This window comes from Engystomops pustulosus, chromosome 11, assembly GCF_040894005.1.
Source record: "Engystomops pustulosus chromosome 11, aEngPut4.maternal, whole genome shotgun sequence".
NCBI classification, from domain to species: Eukaryota; Metazoa; Chordata; class Amphibia; order Anura; family Leptodactylidae; genus Engystomops; species Engystomops pustulosus.
Genome location: NC_092421.1, coordinates 66,583,961 through 66,599,076, shown reverse-complemented (window position 1 = coordinate 66,599,076; position 15,116 = coordinate 66,583,961). Strand labels below are relative to the sequence as shown.

The 15,116-nt window shown below is 41.3% G+C and overlaps 2 protein-coding genes across 22 annotated transcripts in view; one reads left to right on the top strand and one right to left on the bottom strand.

Moving 5' to 3' along the window:
• LOC140105604 (uncharacterized) overlaps positions 1 to 15,116 on the bottom strand; it is a 253,158-nt gene that overhangs the window by 55,201 nt on the left and 182,841 nt on the right. For 10 of the 21 annotated variants that reach the window (XR_011850602.1, XR_011850598.1, XR_011850594.1 and 7 more), the window contains one exon: positions 11,562 to 11,687. The exons of 6 other annotated variants lie outside the window; for them this stretch is intronic. The gene's annotated coding sequence lies outside the window, so the exon portion shown is untranslated. Of the gene's footprint in view, positions 1 to 11,557; positions 11,703 to 15,116 lie in introns of all 21 variants that reach the window. 5 more of the 21 variants (XR_011850600.1, XR_011850595.1, XR_011850599.1 and 2 more) reach the window with 2 other exon arrangements.
• RBM20 (RNA binding motif protein 20) overlaps positions 9,425 to 15,116 on the top strand; it is a 165,216-nt gene continuing 159,524 nt past the window's right edge. The window contains exon 1 of the mRNA XM_072129589.1: positions 9,425 to 9,559. Within this exon, the coding sequence (XP_071985690.1) occupies positions 9,474 to 9,559 (86 nt within the window). The 5' untranslated portion in view covers positions 9,425 to 9,473. The remainder of the gene's footprint in view (positions 9,560 to 15,116) is intronic.

Genomic DNA, 15,116 nt, shown 5'->3' with positions numbered 1-15,116 from the left:
AGTAATGTGCTGCAACAGTGATGTCATGTGGAGGCCAGTAATGTGCTGCAGCAGCAATGTCATGTGGAGGCCAGTAATGTGCTTCAGCAGTGATGTCATGTGGAGGCCAGTAATGTGCTGCAGCAGTGGTGTCATGTGGAGGCCAGTAATGTGCTGCAGCAGTGAGGTCATGTGGAGACCAATAATGTGCTGCAGCAGTGATGTCATGTGGAGGCCAGTAATGTGCTGCAGCAGTGATGTCATGTGAAGGCCAGTAATGTGCTGCAGCAGTAGTGTCATGTGAGGGCCAGTAATATGCTTCAGCAGTGATGTCATGTGGAGGCCAGTAATGTGCTGAAGCAGTGATGTCATGTGGAGGCCAGTAATGTGCTGCAGCAGTGATGTCATGTGAAGGCCAGTAATGTGTTGCAGCAGTGATGTCATGTGGAGGCCAGTAATGTGCTGCAGCAGTGATGTCATGTGAAGGCCAGTAATGTGTTGCAGCAGTGATGTCATGTGGAAGACAGTAATGTGCTGCAGCAGTAGTGTCATGTGAGGGCCAGTAATGTGCTGCAGCAGTGATGTCATGTGGAGGCCAGTAATGTGCTGCAGCAGTGATGTCATGTGGAGGCCAGTAATGTGCTGCAGCAGTGGTGTCATGTGGAGGCCAGTAATGTGCTGTAGCAGTGGTGTCATGTGGAGGCCAGTAATGTGCTGCAGAAGTGATGTCATGTGGAGACCAGTAATGTGCTGCAGCAGTGATGTCATGTGGAGGCCAGTAATGTGCTGCAGCAGTAGTGTCAGGTGAGGGCCAGTAATGTGCTTCAGCAGTGATGTCATGTGGAGGCCAGTAATGTGCTGAAGCAGTGATGTTATGTGGAGGCCAGTAATGTGCTGCAGCAGTGATGTCATGTGGAGGCCAGTAATGTGCTGCAGCAATGATGTCATGTGGAGGCCAGTAATGTGCTGCAGCAGTGATGTCATGTGGAGGACAGTAATGTGCTGCAGCAGTGATGTCATGTGGAGACCAGTAATGTGCTGCAGCAGTGATGTCATGTGGAGGCCAGTAATATGCTTCAGCAGTGATAGCATTAGAGGGCCGGTAATGTGCTGCACAAGTGATGTCATGTGGAGGCCAGTGATGTGCTGCAGCAGTGATGTCATGTGGAGGCCAGTAATGTGCTGCAACAGTGATGTCATGTGGAGGCCAGTAATGTGCTGCACAAGTGATGTCATGTGGAGGCCAGTAATGTGCTTCAGCAGTGATGTCATGTGGAGGCCAGTAATGTGCTGCAGCAGTGATGTCATGTGGAGACCAGTAATGTGCTGCAACAGTGATGTCATGTGGAGGCCAGTAATGTGCTGCACAAGTGATGTCATGTGGAGGCCAGTAATGTGCTGCAGCAGTGATGTCATGTGGAGGCCAGAAATGTGCTGCAGCAGTGATGTCATGTGGAGGCCAGTAATGTGCTGCAGCAGTGATGTCATGCGGAGGCCAGTAATGTGCTGCAGCAGTGATGTCATGTGGAGGCCAGTAATGTGCTGCAACAGTGATGTCATGTGGAGGCCAGTAATGTGCTGCACAAGTGATGTCATGTGGAGGCCAGTAATGTGCTTCAGCAGTGATGTCATGTGGAGGCCAGTAATGTGCTGCAGCAGTGATGTCATGTGGAGACCAGTAATGTGCTGCAACAGTGATGTCATGTGGAGGCCAGTAATGTGCTGCACAAGTGATGTCATGTGGAGGCCAGTAATGTGCTGCAGCAGTGATGTCATGTGGAGGCCAGAAATGTGCTGCAGCAGTGATGTCATGCGGAGGCCAGTAATGTGCTGCAGCAGTGATGTCATGCGGAGGCCAGTAATGTGCTGCAGCAGTGATGTCATGTGGAGGCCAGTAATGTGCTGCAGCAGTGATGTCATGCGGAGGCCAGTAATGTGCTGCAGCAGTGATGTCATGCGGAGGCCAGTAATGTGCTGCAGCAGTGATGTCATGTGGAGGCCAGTAATGTGCTGCAGCAGTGATGTCATGTGGAGGCCAGTAATGTGCTGCAGCAGTGATAGCATTAGAGGGCCGGTAATATGCTGCATTTCATCAGTGAGGGAAGCTGCTGGACATTTTATTAGTAAGGAGAGGCTGCAGGACATTTTAGAAAAGAGTAATGGCTGCATTTCCAACCCTAGGCTTATACTCGAGTCCATACGTTTCCCCAGTTTTTTTGTGGTAAAATTAGGTGCCTTTGCTCATACTCGGGAATATACTGTATGCATATTTTTTTTCTCGAGTGAAAAGGCCAAAGACAAGGAGACATTGGATGTGTGGGGGCCACAGAATAAGGGGACAACAGAAACAGGAGCACTATCAGGAGGGGGCTCCAGGAAAGGGGGGGGGGTGTTCTAGAAATGGCACATTATATGGGTTGGGGTTAGAAATGGGGTATTTCCAGAGTGATCTATTCCACCCCCCCAGGGACCATGGTAAGGGGGTTAAAAAAATTTGGGGTACAGCCAATTCTTATTGGTGCAGCAGTAACATTTATCAATATATTGTAGACACATGGACAACAGAGGTGGCTGAAGTGAGGCTGAACTGCATGGTTTTATGGGTGAGGAGTGCTGCTCCCCTCTTTCTCTGTTTGAACATAAACTATTTGGTTATCCTATTATGGCAGGACATCACATACCTAGCCAAAAGCCTTCCAGTGTATTCATATCACTCCAAGATGAGGATTTGTTTTTTTTTACTTTTTAATTAAAGTCTTTTAAACAAACATAGTCTCAAGAATAAAAGTAAAAATGACATGTTAAGACTAAAATCACAATTTGAGTGATACATTCTCTTTTTGTGATGCTTTCACAGCGATAACTCTTTTATTGGTACTACGGTACCTACTACGGTAACTACGGTAAAGGAATCATTTTTCTATTGTTAGTTTGCCTTTTTGTGTAAACTATATTTTTTGGAGGAATTTGGGAGAAGACATGTCTGCTGGTGCTGTATCTATGGGCCACATGAGTTGGTGTATTGTATAGATGACAGAATCATAGTGCAGTTGGTTTTAGCTGACCTGTCACATTCGGTTCTTTGATTCTTGATGAAGTATCCCTCTTGTTTTCCATGTACAGCACACACGCCCTTTATAGGGGTCATTTGTGAGCTTTTCGTTTCAGGTCAGAATTTTAATAGGTGCAATGTTATTCTTACATAAAGACGTGATGACAGTGTGTAGATATTGCTGCACTTGCTGATGGACACCCAGAAAGTTGGCCTCCATCTTTTACATGAACGGAGACTGGCAATGCAGCTGGTAAATATTGTAAGCATCAAAATGAAACACGACCCTGTGCAGGGAATGTGGGAGTGACAAGGTGGTCTCCGAGCAGGTGGACTACACTCTGCAGAGGAGAGGGGGCAGCACTTTGATTTACTACACAATGGATTAGGCCGTGTTAAGAGATCTCACTTGGATCATAAGAGGGATAACACAATCATAAATCTTTCAGGTCTGTGTGGAAGCCATGGAAATTCTGTATGTTTTTCAGTTTCACTGAAGCTTCAGAAAAGTCTCAGAAGGGTGATCCAAAAGTAAAGAATAGAGTTAATTCCAGGATGTTGGCTACATATAGATATCTTTTTACATTCTGGATGTTCCTGGTCTATTTCCCAGCATTGTTGTTTTTCTTCATTATTCTTTTATTTCTGATTAACAAAAAGTATCAAAATAATTAATTTTGCACTTTGATACTCAACCCAACTGGGTTGGGAGGAGGGAGGATAAGTGCACCTCCATATCATGTATTAAATCTGCATTGACCATTCCATACCTCCAGGGGAACAATAACCTAAATATAACAGAGTTATTTGTGAAACCTTAAAGTTGACCACTTTTCAATAAATGTCTCTGCATGTACCGTATATACTCGATTAGAAGCCAACCAGAATATAAGCCGAGGCACCTACCTTTACCACAAAAAACTGGAAAACCTACTGACTAGGATCAGGATCATCACCGAGACCCTCACCAGTTAGCAAGTTAGGTCCTATTCTGTGGATAGGACTGATTTGGCAACCTCTGTGTATGGCTGCATAATCTGTGAGCACTATATAAATAAAGGAATTATGATAGGGCCTAACTTGTTTTGTGAGAAAACTCCTTTAAGTATAAATATGTATATGTATATACTAATACCACTTTTAAACTGGATAATAAATTGTATGCAATTTAATGTCTGCCTTTCCAAATAAACTTCTTTGAAAACGTTCTAAAAGTCTGTAATAAAAGAACCGTAGGTAGTTCTAGCAGCACTACATACATTCTTCTTCAGGCATTTTCTGCTTAATTTGTAATAGGGTTGGTTGAGATTTTATACAATACACCGATCAGGATCTTTGCTAATAATAATTTCTAAGTATACCATAGCCTTGGCTACCAGTAATTGTTCATCCTCTCCTGTAGTTAGGCTATGTGACACATTGTAACACCGATGCCGTTCTTCCTGGACCTAGATCAGGTTCTGATTAGAACCAGAATTATGCCCACTTTCCTTACCAACTTGAAAATAGATTAGATCAACCCTCACTTGTTCAATCTTACCTATTTCCAAGTGAGTGGGGAGAGGAAGGTGTCCCTTTAGATTGTGCACCTGGAGTAGAGTGGGTCCGTATGGTTTTATGCAGGATTGTACTTTCCTTACCATCGGTGCGAAATAAGACAGATTCCAGAACAGACTTAGCATTCATTGTTTTTTAGCTACTGGATTTAATTTTCCCAAGTTCAAGGTAATAAAATGCTATAATAAATAACATGCAATGCAGCTTGTGTGCCCTATGTCACTGTTGTTTATATTGCCCATTAGATCCACCACACAAGTTTTCGAGTTTGGTACTGCACCAGGATTGTTGCATACAGGTATATATACAGGTAATTAACATATGCTCTAAGTATGACTCATCTTAGGCAAAATATGACTCTTCTCTGAAGAGCGTAACAAGACTCCAGTGGGCGGTGGTGTTAATTTTGTATCTGAGCACCCAGTGGGATACGCTGCTGTCCCCCATTGTAAGGACGTATGCTTACAATGGAGGAAAAAAATGAGATATAAACGTAGCCTTAAAGACATGCATAGAATGTATTCAATATATTCCACCTCCGGGGGTCGTTACACCCCACCTTCTCTGCTGATTTTCACATGACTTGGGAGGAGATGTAATGTACAAGATTTCACATAAAAAAGAAATTCTAGAAAGAACATTTCATGCCCTACCTGAGCGGGCTGTTAGTTTATTAGGGTAAAATCTGGCGACAAGTTCCTTTTAACCCCTTATCACCGACACTAGTTTTCAGCTCAATGACCAGACTCGATTTTTCAAATCTGACATGTAACACGATAATTGGTTATAACTTCGGAACGCTTTAACATATCCGGGTGATTTTGAGAATGTTTTCTCGTGACACATTGTACTTCATGTTAGTTATAAAATTTAAGTGATAAGTTTTGCTTTTCGTTCTGAAAAAAAGTGAAAATTTGGCAAAAATTCTTCATTTTTCAAGTTTGAAATGTTCTGGTTTCCAGACACGATGTAAAACTACCCAAAAAATTTGATAATTAACATTTATAGAATGTCTGCTTTATGTTGGGATGATATTTTATGCTTCCAGTCATTTTTCTAGTATAGTATGAGGTGCAGAACTTTAGGTGCGATTTTTCTTATTTTCATGAAAATTGCCAAAACTCACATTTTGAGGGACAACTCAGCTTGACTTTGTGACTTTGAGAGGCCTAAATAATAGTAACACCCCATAAATTACCCCACTATAGAAACTTCACCCCTCAACGTATGTAAAACAACTACTATTAAGTCTATTAACCCTTTAAGTGTTTCACATGGGTTAAGAAATATGGACCTGCGATTTAGAAATTATGGAATTTTTTTGGAAAATACATTCATTTAGGCCAAAACTGACATTTTCAGAATAAATTAAATGATGAAACGCACTGCAACGCTTGATGCCCAATTCCTCCCGAGTGTACCGATACCCCATATGTGGTGGTAAACTGCTGTACGGGCGCACGGCCGAGTATAGAATGAATGGAGGCGCCATTCACAGCAGATTTGTATTGTCACATTGTACGACCTATACATTTGCATTTTTTTTTTGGTAATGCAAACATATGAGGGCTAATTTTTATGGGATGAGATACAATGTATAGATAATTTATTGTGGGGGTCTATAGCTTATTCATGAGATTTTATTAACTATTTCAAGGGGGACACAAACAAAATCATCCATTTTTATTTTGGATTGTTAGCATTTTTTTCCCTCCGCTCACCGTAACATAAAAATAATATTTTATCTTTATTCTCTGGTTCACTACGATTACGGCGATACCTCATTTATATAGTTTTTCTTATTTTTGCTCAATTTTCCTGAGCAAAACCAATATTGGAGAAAATCGCAACTTTTCAGGGCCATAACTTCTGTATTTTTCTGTTGTCAGATCTGGTTGAGGGCTTATTTTTTGCAAAAACAGTTGTTCTTTTCAGTCGTATCATATTAGGGAAGTAACTTTTTTTTATCACATGGGGTCCGATCCACGCGGGACACACTTGCATGCCGCGGTCATGCTTGACCACGGCGTATAAGGGGTTAAACACCCGGGATCGGAGTTTTTCCGATCCAGTGTGTTAGTGCCGGGTCTGGGCTGTGATATCACAGCCCGACACCAGCACCAGCGAGACCCGGTATCCCGAAATCTTCTTCTGACGCGCCGCCGTAGAAAGGCGAACGCGTCAGAAGAAGTACCCTTAATGACCGCCGTAAAAAGCCGATATGGCGGTCATTAAGGGGTTAAAGGAAACCTACCAGTTAGAATGGCAGGGGTAAGCAGTAAGTACCGAGCACCAGCTCAGGGTGAGCTGGTGCCGGTGCTTAGTTTCGTTAGTGTTAACAGAAAATTTAGTAAATAAAAATGTTTAAATTCCAGGACCACAATGTTTAAATAATTAAAATCTACTAATTGCCCATTGTAATCTCCTGAAACTCTCATTTATCTGATTTGTCCTAACAGGAGTGTATAAATTCAACCATGATGCAGCCCACTACTCTACTATGCTTCTGCACAGTGGGGCAGATTTACTTACCCGGTTCTGTCGCGATCCAGCGCCACATTCTCTGTCGAGGATTCGGGTCTGCCGGGATTCACTAAGGTAGTGCGCCCGACGTCCACCAGGTGTCGCTGCTGCGCTGAAGTCCGCCGAAGTTCACCATCCGTTGCTGGGTGCAGGTAAGCGCGTGTCAAGCGACACATTTTTAAAAAAAAAATACGGCTGTTTTTCCAGATCCAATACAGGCGGGTTTTCCAACGGCAATACCCCCCCCCCCCCGATTTCCATCGTGTGCATGCCGGCGCCGAAACGCCACTATCCAATCGCGTGCGCCAAAAACCCGGGGCAATTCGCAGCAAAACGGTAATTTTCTGGAAACGCGACGACAAATAGCGATTCGGGCCATTAGTAAATGACCCCGAGTATATTGGGCTTGGAGCACTGGGTGAGTATCACAACACTGCTGTGCTCTGAGATCTCTGCACTAAACTGCTCTACAGATCTCTCTCACTCTAAGTGACTTAGTAGTATTTAACCAAAATCTAAGAGTGACTTTTGCTCTGAACATAAAGGGAGGTAGTGGGGAGCATGTCAGAACAGAGAGCACAGCAGTGTGAGGACACCTTCCCTCCAACTGAACTTGGAGAAATATAAATCTATATTCCGCAGTCATGCTGCTACTAGCAACACACACACAAAGGACTAAACATCTCTCCAGAGACAATACATAACACTGGCAGTGTCAGGACACCTCATCAGAACACAGCAGTGTGAGGACACCTTCCCCCCAACTGAACTTGTCTTGGAGAAGCTACAATTCTGAAATATAAATCCATATTTCACAGTCCTGCTACTACTAGCAACACACACAAAGGTCTGACTACACATTTCTCCAGAGACAATATACAACACTGGTTGCAAAGAGAACAGAGCACAGCAGTGTGAAGACATGCCCCCAGGGCACTTGCAGATAATATAATCCTAGAATATAAATCCATATATCACAGTCCTGCTGCTACAAATAAAATACAGATCGGTTTGATTACACGTATCTCCAGGGACAGTATATAACACTGGCTGCAGTATGTAAGGTCACTCCTGCTGATATAATCCCTTTAATGGTTAAATAACCAATGGTTGTATGAAAATATGAAGCAAATTTGAAAATCCACAAATATATATAACGTGTTGGCCGTGCGGTAGTTTTTTTCCCCCAGTACATGTAGTTGATGGTAGCCAGTCATTTACTGTATGTGTTGTAATTCAGTCTGACATAGTATCAGTTTATACAGTTGAAAAAAGACACGTGTCCATCAAGTTCAACCAAGGAAGGGAAGGGATTGGATGAGGAAGGGATTTAAGGGAAACAATTCTATATAACATAACCATCAATGTTATTTATAAGCATATTGGCCCTTCTTGAAGCTCTCTGCTGTCCCTGCTGTGAGGACACATGTTCCTACAATACACGGTATACCTGATCATCTGGTGGCCAGAGACCTTATTTGCAATTTGTATGACCAGCTTAAGTTCAATGCAAAGTAGAAGGTCGTGGAGTCAAGTTAGGGATATCAATAGACTTCTGGTGTCAAAGATTTGAGAGGGTTAACAAGGAGAGGCAGGTGCTGGGGCACACGGGGTGGATATTAGGTATCATTACATCCTTAGATTTGTAGGGTTAAGGCGAAAAACTAGTCTATAATAAAGAGTTGAAGGGGACAGCCACATTTGCCATGTAAGAAAAAGAATACTGGGGCTCTCTGAGGTCCAGGGTTAAAGACAGGAACATTGAAACTTAACTGCTGGAGTAAGTCTGGGCAGAGGAGGAGGGTTACTTGGCTTGGACTGAAAAGGCTTATACAGAGACACTTGACATACTACAGTGGAAATTAAGGTGGAGAGAAAGATTCGATATGTATAAAAAAAAACATCTTATGTTGTTTTGGGTCCTGAACACTTAACATATAGGGTGGGTCACTTGATGCAAAGGGTTAACATGAAAGGGGCATGTTTGGATCACATATTATAGCAGAGGAATATATTGGAAGGGTGTTGAGAGTCTCCGGTATCTTGGATTGGAGTGTTATCATGTATGGGCAGGTCATGAAGTACATGTGATGGGATGTTAATAGGTCACTAGGCACTATGGCTGGAGAGGGTTAACTTATATGGGTAGGTCTTGAAGTTTGGAAGGGGGTGTGGGCTGATATGGGGGTCTCAGGGGTCTTGGACTGGGAATGGTTAACACAAGGGGCATGTCCAGGAGTACAGCTAGGAGGAGTCAGCAGGTCCCCGTCATGTTTGTTTTGACAGCCCACCCTCCCTGCCTCTCAGCCCTGGAGTTGATGTGAGCTGCAGCCATCGGGGGATTTGCTGCTGCCGCTGCTGAATGCTATTGGCAGCCATGAGTCAGGCCAGGGACCCCCGAGAGCAAGAACAGCCCGGGGGAGCCACGCGTCCTCAGCTGGGACACAAGTAAGTCCTGGGGTGACTGCTGAGGGCTGCCATGTGCTCACAAGTCATTGAACTGCTTGAAGAAGGGGAGGGAATTCTATGGGGGGATTGGTTCTGATCTACACTGAGATACAATGTATCCATCCCCCCCACTGCCACCATTCTATCAGCAGTGATCAGGTTACTATTGGAAAGCTCATCCCCATGCAACAAGTGTGAGGAGCAAGAGTTGCACTTTACAATGTCACAAGCAGTGCCAGAATGAATATATAATGGCTGGTGTACATACAATGTGTCAGGGTAAGTCCTTATAGAGTGTCGCAGAGTCAGGGTCATAATCACAGTCAAAGTGAGTGTATATCACAATAAAGAGAAACATTTGGTGTCACAGGGGCAGTGTATGTAGAGTGTCGCTGTCACTTTTATAGAGTCCTTAGTAACAGTATATACAAGGTCAATACAATTATGGTATATACAGTATTACAATAAAGAGAATTCTGGGTCATAATCAGTCAGGATCCGTGTATATACACTGTCACCGTCACAAGAGTCTCAATAGGAGGTTCGGTTCTGATGTATACAATGGCACAATCACAGTTCTGATTAGAGAGTAAGAATACTAGCATTCTCCAACTTAAGGACACCCAACTTACAGACGACCCCTAGTTACAGACGGACCTCTCAGCCTCCTGTGACCTCAGAGATGAAGTCTCTGGATGTTACTTTAGTCTCAGGCTATAATGGTCATCTGTAAGGTGTGTGTAACAAAGCTTTATTGATAATCCTTGTTCCCATGACAGCACAAAATTAAGAAAATCCAATTGTCACTGTGCCAAAAAACAATTATAAAATATATCTGTTCTGAGTTACATTCAAATTCAACTTACGAACAAACCTAAAGAACCGATGTTGTACGTAACCCGGGGACTGTCTGTATAGACAGTGTCACAACCAGAGACAAGGTGTATAAAACATGAGGTGCATTTGACAAGACCATCCAGCCTTGTATAAATGTTCTGAAGATCTGATAATATTAATACTTATTTCAAAGTAAATATTAATACATAGAGAATCATTTAAATCATTGACTGTTCTGCCATGTACCAGAATGTAAACTGGGCCTCATGGTCAACTATTACATACACATATAATAAAGGAAGAGACTCAAAAGATTATTAATCACAAAATCAGCGGGAAAAGTCATTATGCCTAGAGTAGAGTTTATCAACCAGGGCTGACAGACAAGTAGGGGATCCCCAGGATACAGAAAGCTTTCATTTTTATGGTTACTCCAAAATTATTTTCAAATAATGATGTATATCACCTACTGTCCCTACACTGAGCTTCATGGAGGTAGGAAAGGTGCTCACAGTTCCACTGGAGGGAAAACATTTTTCAATAAGGTAGGAAATCACTAGTGAACGGTCTAGACGGTGGCCGTCACATAACCATATAAAACTAGATGCAAAGCACAGTTAGTAAAAAGCAAAGGTGTAAATTATTTGAAATAGTCAATTATCAAGTCAGGAAATGGTCATTGTGTGTGAAACTACTGGGATGTGAACTGAAAACACCTTGATGTGAATGTGAGTAGGATGTAAGTGGCCATAAACCAAGTGATAACTGTCCACAAGATCGCTGTGTGCCACTAAATGAAAGGTATATCTCTGCTTTATCAGTGGAAACATAGAGAGCATTTACTGAAAGTTCCCATGAAAGTTCAACATCTTCACAGTTATGAGCATTGGGTTTCTTCAACTGTGGTACAACATTATGCAGCAATAACCACAGATGATACGTGCTATAGTGGAAAGCGTTTTTACGCCAATCATTCCCATATTGGAGGTATCCTGTAGTGTTTGCTGTGTTGATGGCTGGTGCTGTGTTAGAGAGCATTAGAATAGCAGCAAAAAAGAGGAGACTTAATAAATCATATCTAGAATTACATGCAGTGAGTAATTTCATATATTTACTGTGTGTCTATTCTTTCAGCATATTTTCACAGTGGAATTTACTCACTTACTATGTGAGAAGTGAAATCCATTGGGAATTCTTCTGGATCCTATTTTTCCTCATTCGGCATCTATCCATCATATAGTAGTGAGTCCGGGTACACCTGTGGAGCAGCTCTTGCAGAGATTGAGTAGCACTGAAATACAATCCACTACAATAACAAACACATGATGGAAATTCAAATGACCCTATTATAATTGATGGGGTGCGTCAGGCACTGTTGGAGCCTGGTATGATGCACATGGTGCTGCCCATATTTTAATTTGTTACTTTGTTTCTATGATTAAACAAAAAGAAATGGAAATATGGTGCACAGGTGTAGCAGTGTTTAAGTCTGATATTTTTTCAATGCTTTAATCCATGCTTTGCTTTGCACCGTATGTAGCGGAATTGACTGATACTATTAGGTCTTTTAGTGGGTGCCTGACACTTCTCATTAGAACAAGCTGATCCTTCATGGATTTAATAGTATAAGTTATAGAATTTGTGAACACCCCTCCCTGCCCCACATGGTGCTGGACCAGAGAGCTAAACAGTATATTCAGCTTCCTTTGCTTTCTGCTGATTGATCCTTCATCTGATGCTGGATTATTGTTAGTTGTGATAGGATTATACCATACATTGACACATTATGTATAATACATTATAATGTATAGTGATTATACCATACAATTTCACATTATTTGCTCTTGTGGTGATGCTGTAGACAGTCACTCATTTATCTACATGAGATTATTTGTTATAGTTTAATAAATCACTTAATTATAATATTATAGATTATTCTGGCCAACCTTCCATATCAATCTCATATCTATCCACCATCTCTCTTGCGCACAGATGTAAAACTCTAACACGACTTTCTGTTGTATCTTAGTTCAGAAGACAACTATACCGATAACTCTATAACTATACCTGTAGCTCTTACACCTCTTTTGTCACCTCTCATCCTCATAGACTGTAAGCTCTTTTGTCACCTCTCATCCTCATAGACTGTAAGCTCTTGTGTCACCCCCTCATCCTCATCGACTGTAAGCTCTTGTGTCATCCCCTCATCCTCATAGACTGTAAGCTCTTGTGTCATCCCCTCATCCTCATAGTCTGTAAGCTCTTGTGTCACCCCTCATCCTCATAGATTGTAAGCTCTTGTGTCACCCCCTCATCCTCATAGACTGTAAGCTCTTGTGTCACCCCCTCATCCTCATAGACTGTAAGCTCTTGTGTCACCCCTCATCCTCATAGACTGTAAGGTCTTGTGTCACCCCCTCATCCTCATAGACTGTAAGCTCTTGTGTCACCCCCTCATCCTCATAGACTGTAAGCTCTTGTGTCACCCCCTCATCCTCATAGACTGTAAGCTCTGGTGTCACCCCCTCATCCTCATAGACTGTAAGCTCTTGTGTCACCTCCTCATCCTCATAGACTGTAAGCTCTTGTGTCACCCCTCCTCCTCATAGACTGTAAGCTCTTGAGAGCAGGGTCCTAATTCCTACATGACTGTTTGTACTCTGTAATGTCTTATTTTATTTGTATACATCCCCTATGATTTGTAAAGCGCTACCGAATATGATGGAGCTATATAAATAAGATGATTGTCGTTAACTAAAGCCATTGAAAGGGTCTGTGCCATAGATTGTGTTGAGCTTTCATCTCACATGGATGTAGGCATCTATTATCTATTGATTTATCCAACAATACACTACTGCAGGCACAGATCCCACAATGCAAGTGTTCAGTACATTTAGTGGACCATATTCTAATGAGATAATCATCTGTCATCCAGGGTTCTCTAACCACTTATACTTGGCCTTACATGGTCATCTGTCTAAACCCTTCGTTTAGCGGATCTATGGTGTATACGCCGATCCTGGCTTCGCTAATATTATAACCTGCACCATTTTCAACATGTCCTCCTTTGGCACTGAAATGTGATCGTGTTATTTTGACACTGCGCAGCATAACTTACTGTCTGTTTCCATGATGAGTGAGCGTTATGCCCTTAGCACCTCGCCATGCGGGAATTAAAAAATATATACAAATCCCTTTACATGAATCACTCAAAAGTATAATATCAAAGCTCAATAATCTACAATAGGTAACTGATATATTTCTTAAATGTGACAATCATTAGTTTCTTCTTATCAAACTGGTTGTTCAGTTTATATCAAGGGAAAACCTTATACAGCAGAATATTATATTATTATGGTAAAGAAATCATCATAGTAAAGCTGTGGTCTCTGCTGACATAATAACAATAAAAAAATTATGATCGTGGTAAAAAATTTTAAATACATTTTGAAGTGATTTTTTCCAGCATAGTAATCCCCGCCATGTACATCTAATATCCAATAAATAATGCAGCAATGAAGTTTTTACTACATGATTAAAGGCAGGAGATTTGGAAGTGATCTACAAAATCACTTCAGAACATGAGAAACTGGGGCTCCTAATGCCGTAGCGCATCATAAACACCCACCTTGGAGAAGACCAAGCGTTACATTCGTAGTTCCTAAAGCGAGGGACACATTAATCATTAGACATCACTTATATGTAAATAGGAAATTGACTGCTTTATAACAATTTCTATTGTATAAGTTGTTTATTACTTTCTTGAACTCTTCAATGGACCCAGTATAGGTGTAAATGTTCAGAAGATATTGGTGTAGGAAATCTTTTAGGTTGTTTACACTGTAGACGATGGTAATGTTATACACCCCGGTGAGAACGCGGCTCACTCATGACACTTAATACGCTAACAATTTCTTTAGCAGATATTTTATGGCAACTTTCACTGAAAGCTAAAATTCAGCTTCAAAGCAAAAAATAAATTTAAAAAAGGAAAAAGTATAAACTGAATCACAATCGATTTTCTCACAACATTTTATCCACCAATAACAGCACATTTTATTTCAACTTTGTTCTTATATTTCTTATACATGGCAATATGGTAATATATATGTTACAAAAAGGAGTTGATTCAAGAATGTGATTTAGAATTTCAAAATGTTTGTAAAAGGTAAAAAAAATGTTTAGTTTCATTTAAAGTCATTTAAAGAGATATAATAATCCCTTAATCATTGTAGTTTAATTCTTCAAAATGTTTATAATATTGGAGACGATGTGAAACACACAATATGATAAATTGTAGGTCACTAGAATCCTAGGTGATCCTATGTTTTAGGGTTTGGTCATTTCTGCTGCTTGGATATAAAATTACAAGTAAAAAATTGTATTATATGAAACACCTTTTTGTGCTATTTAAGGTTTCCGAATTTTACTGTTTGTATTAGTTATTATTTTTTAGTATTTTATTTTGCTCTAGGTTAGAAATCTTGTTCCCCAAGTCATTATTTCTAGAAATATTTATATGTAGTTGTTGGCACTGAAGTTGTTGAGGACTGACCCCGTTATAAGATAAATTATTCACTTTGCAGTTTGGCTTTTTCATGTTGGAAATGTTTTCCGTATAAAATGGCCACCAGGACCTGGCAGCGTTGACTGAAGTATGTCAGCTGTGTTTAGGGTAGGATAAAAGGTTTAGAAGCCAATCAAACATCACAGAGTTACT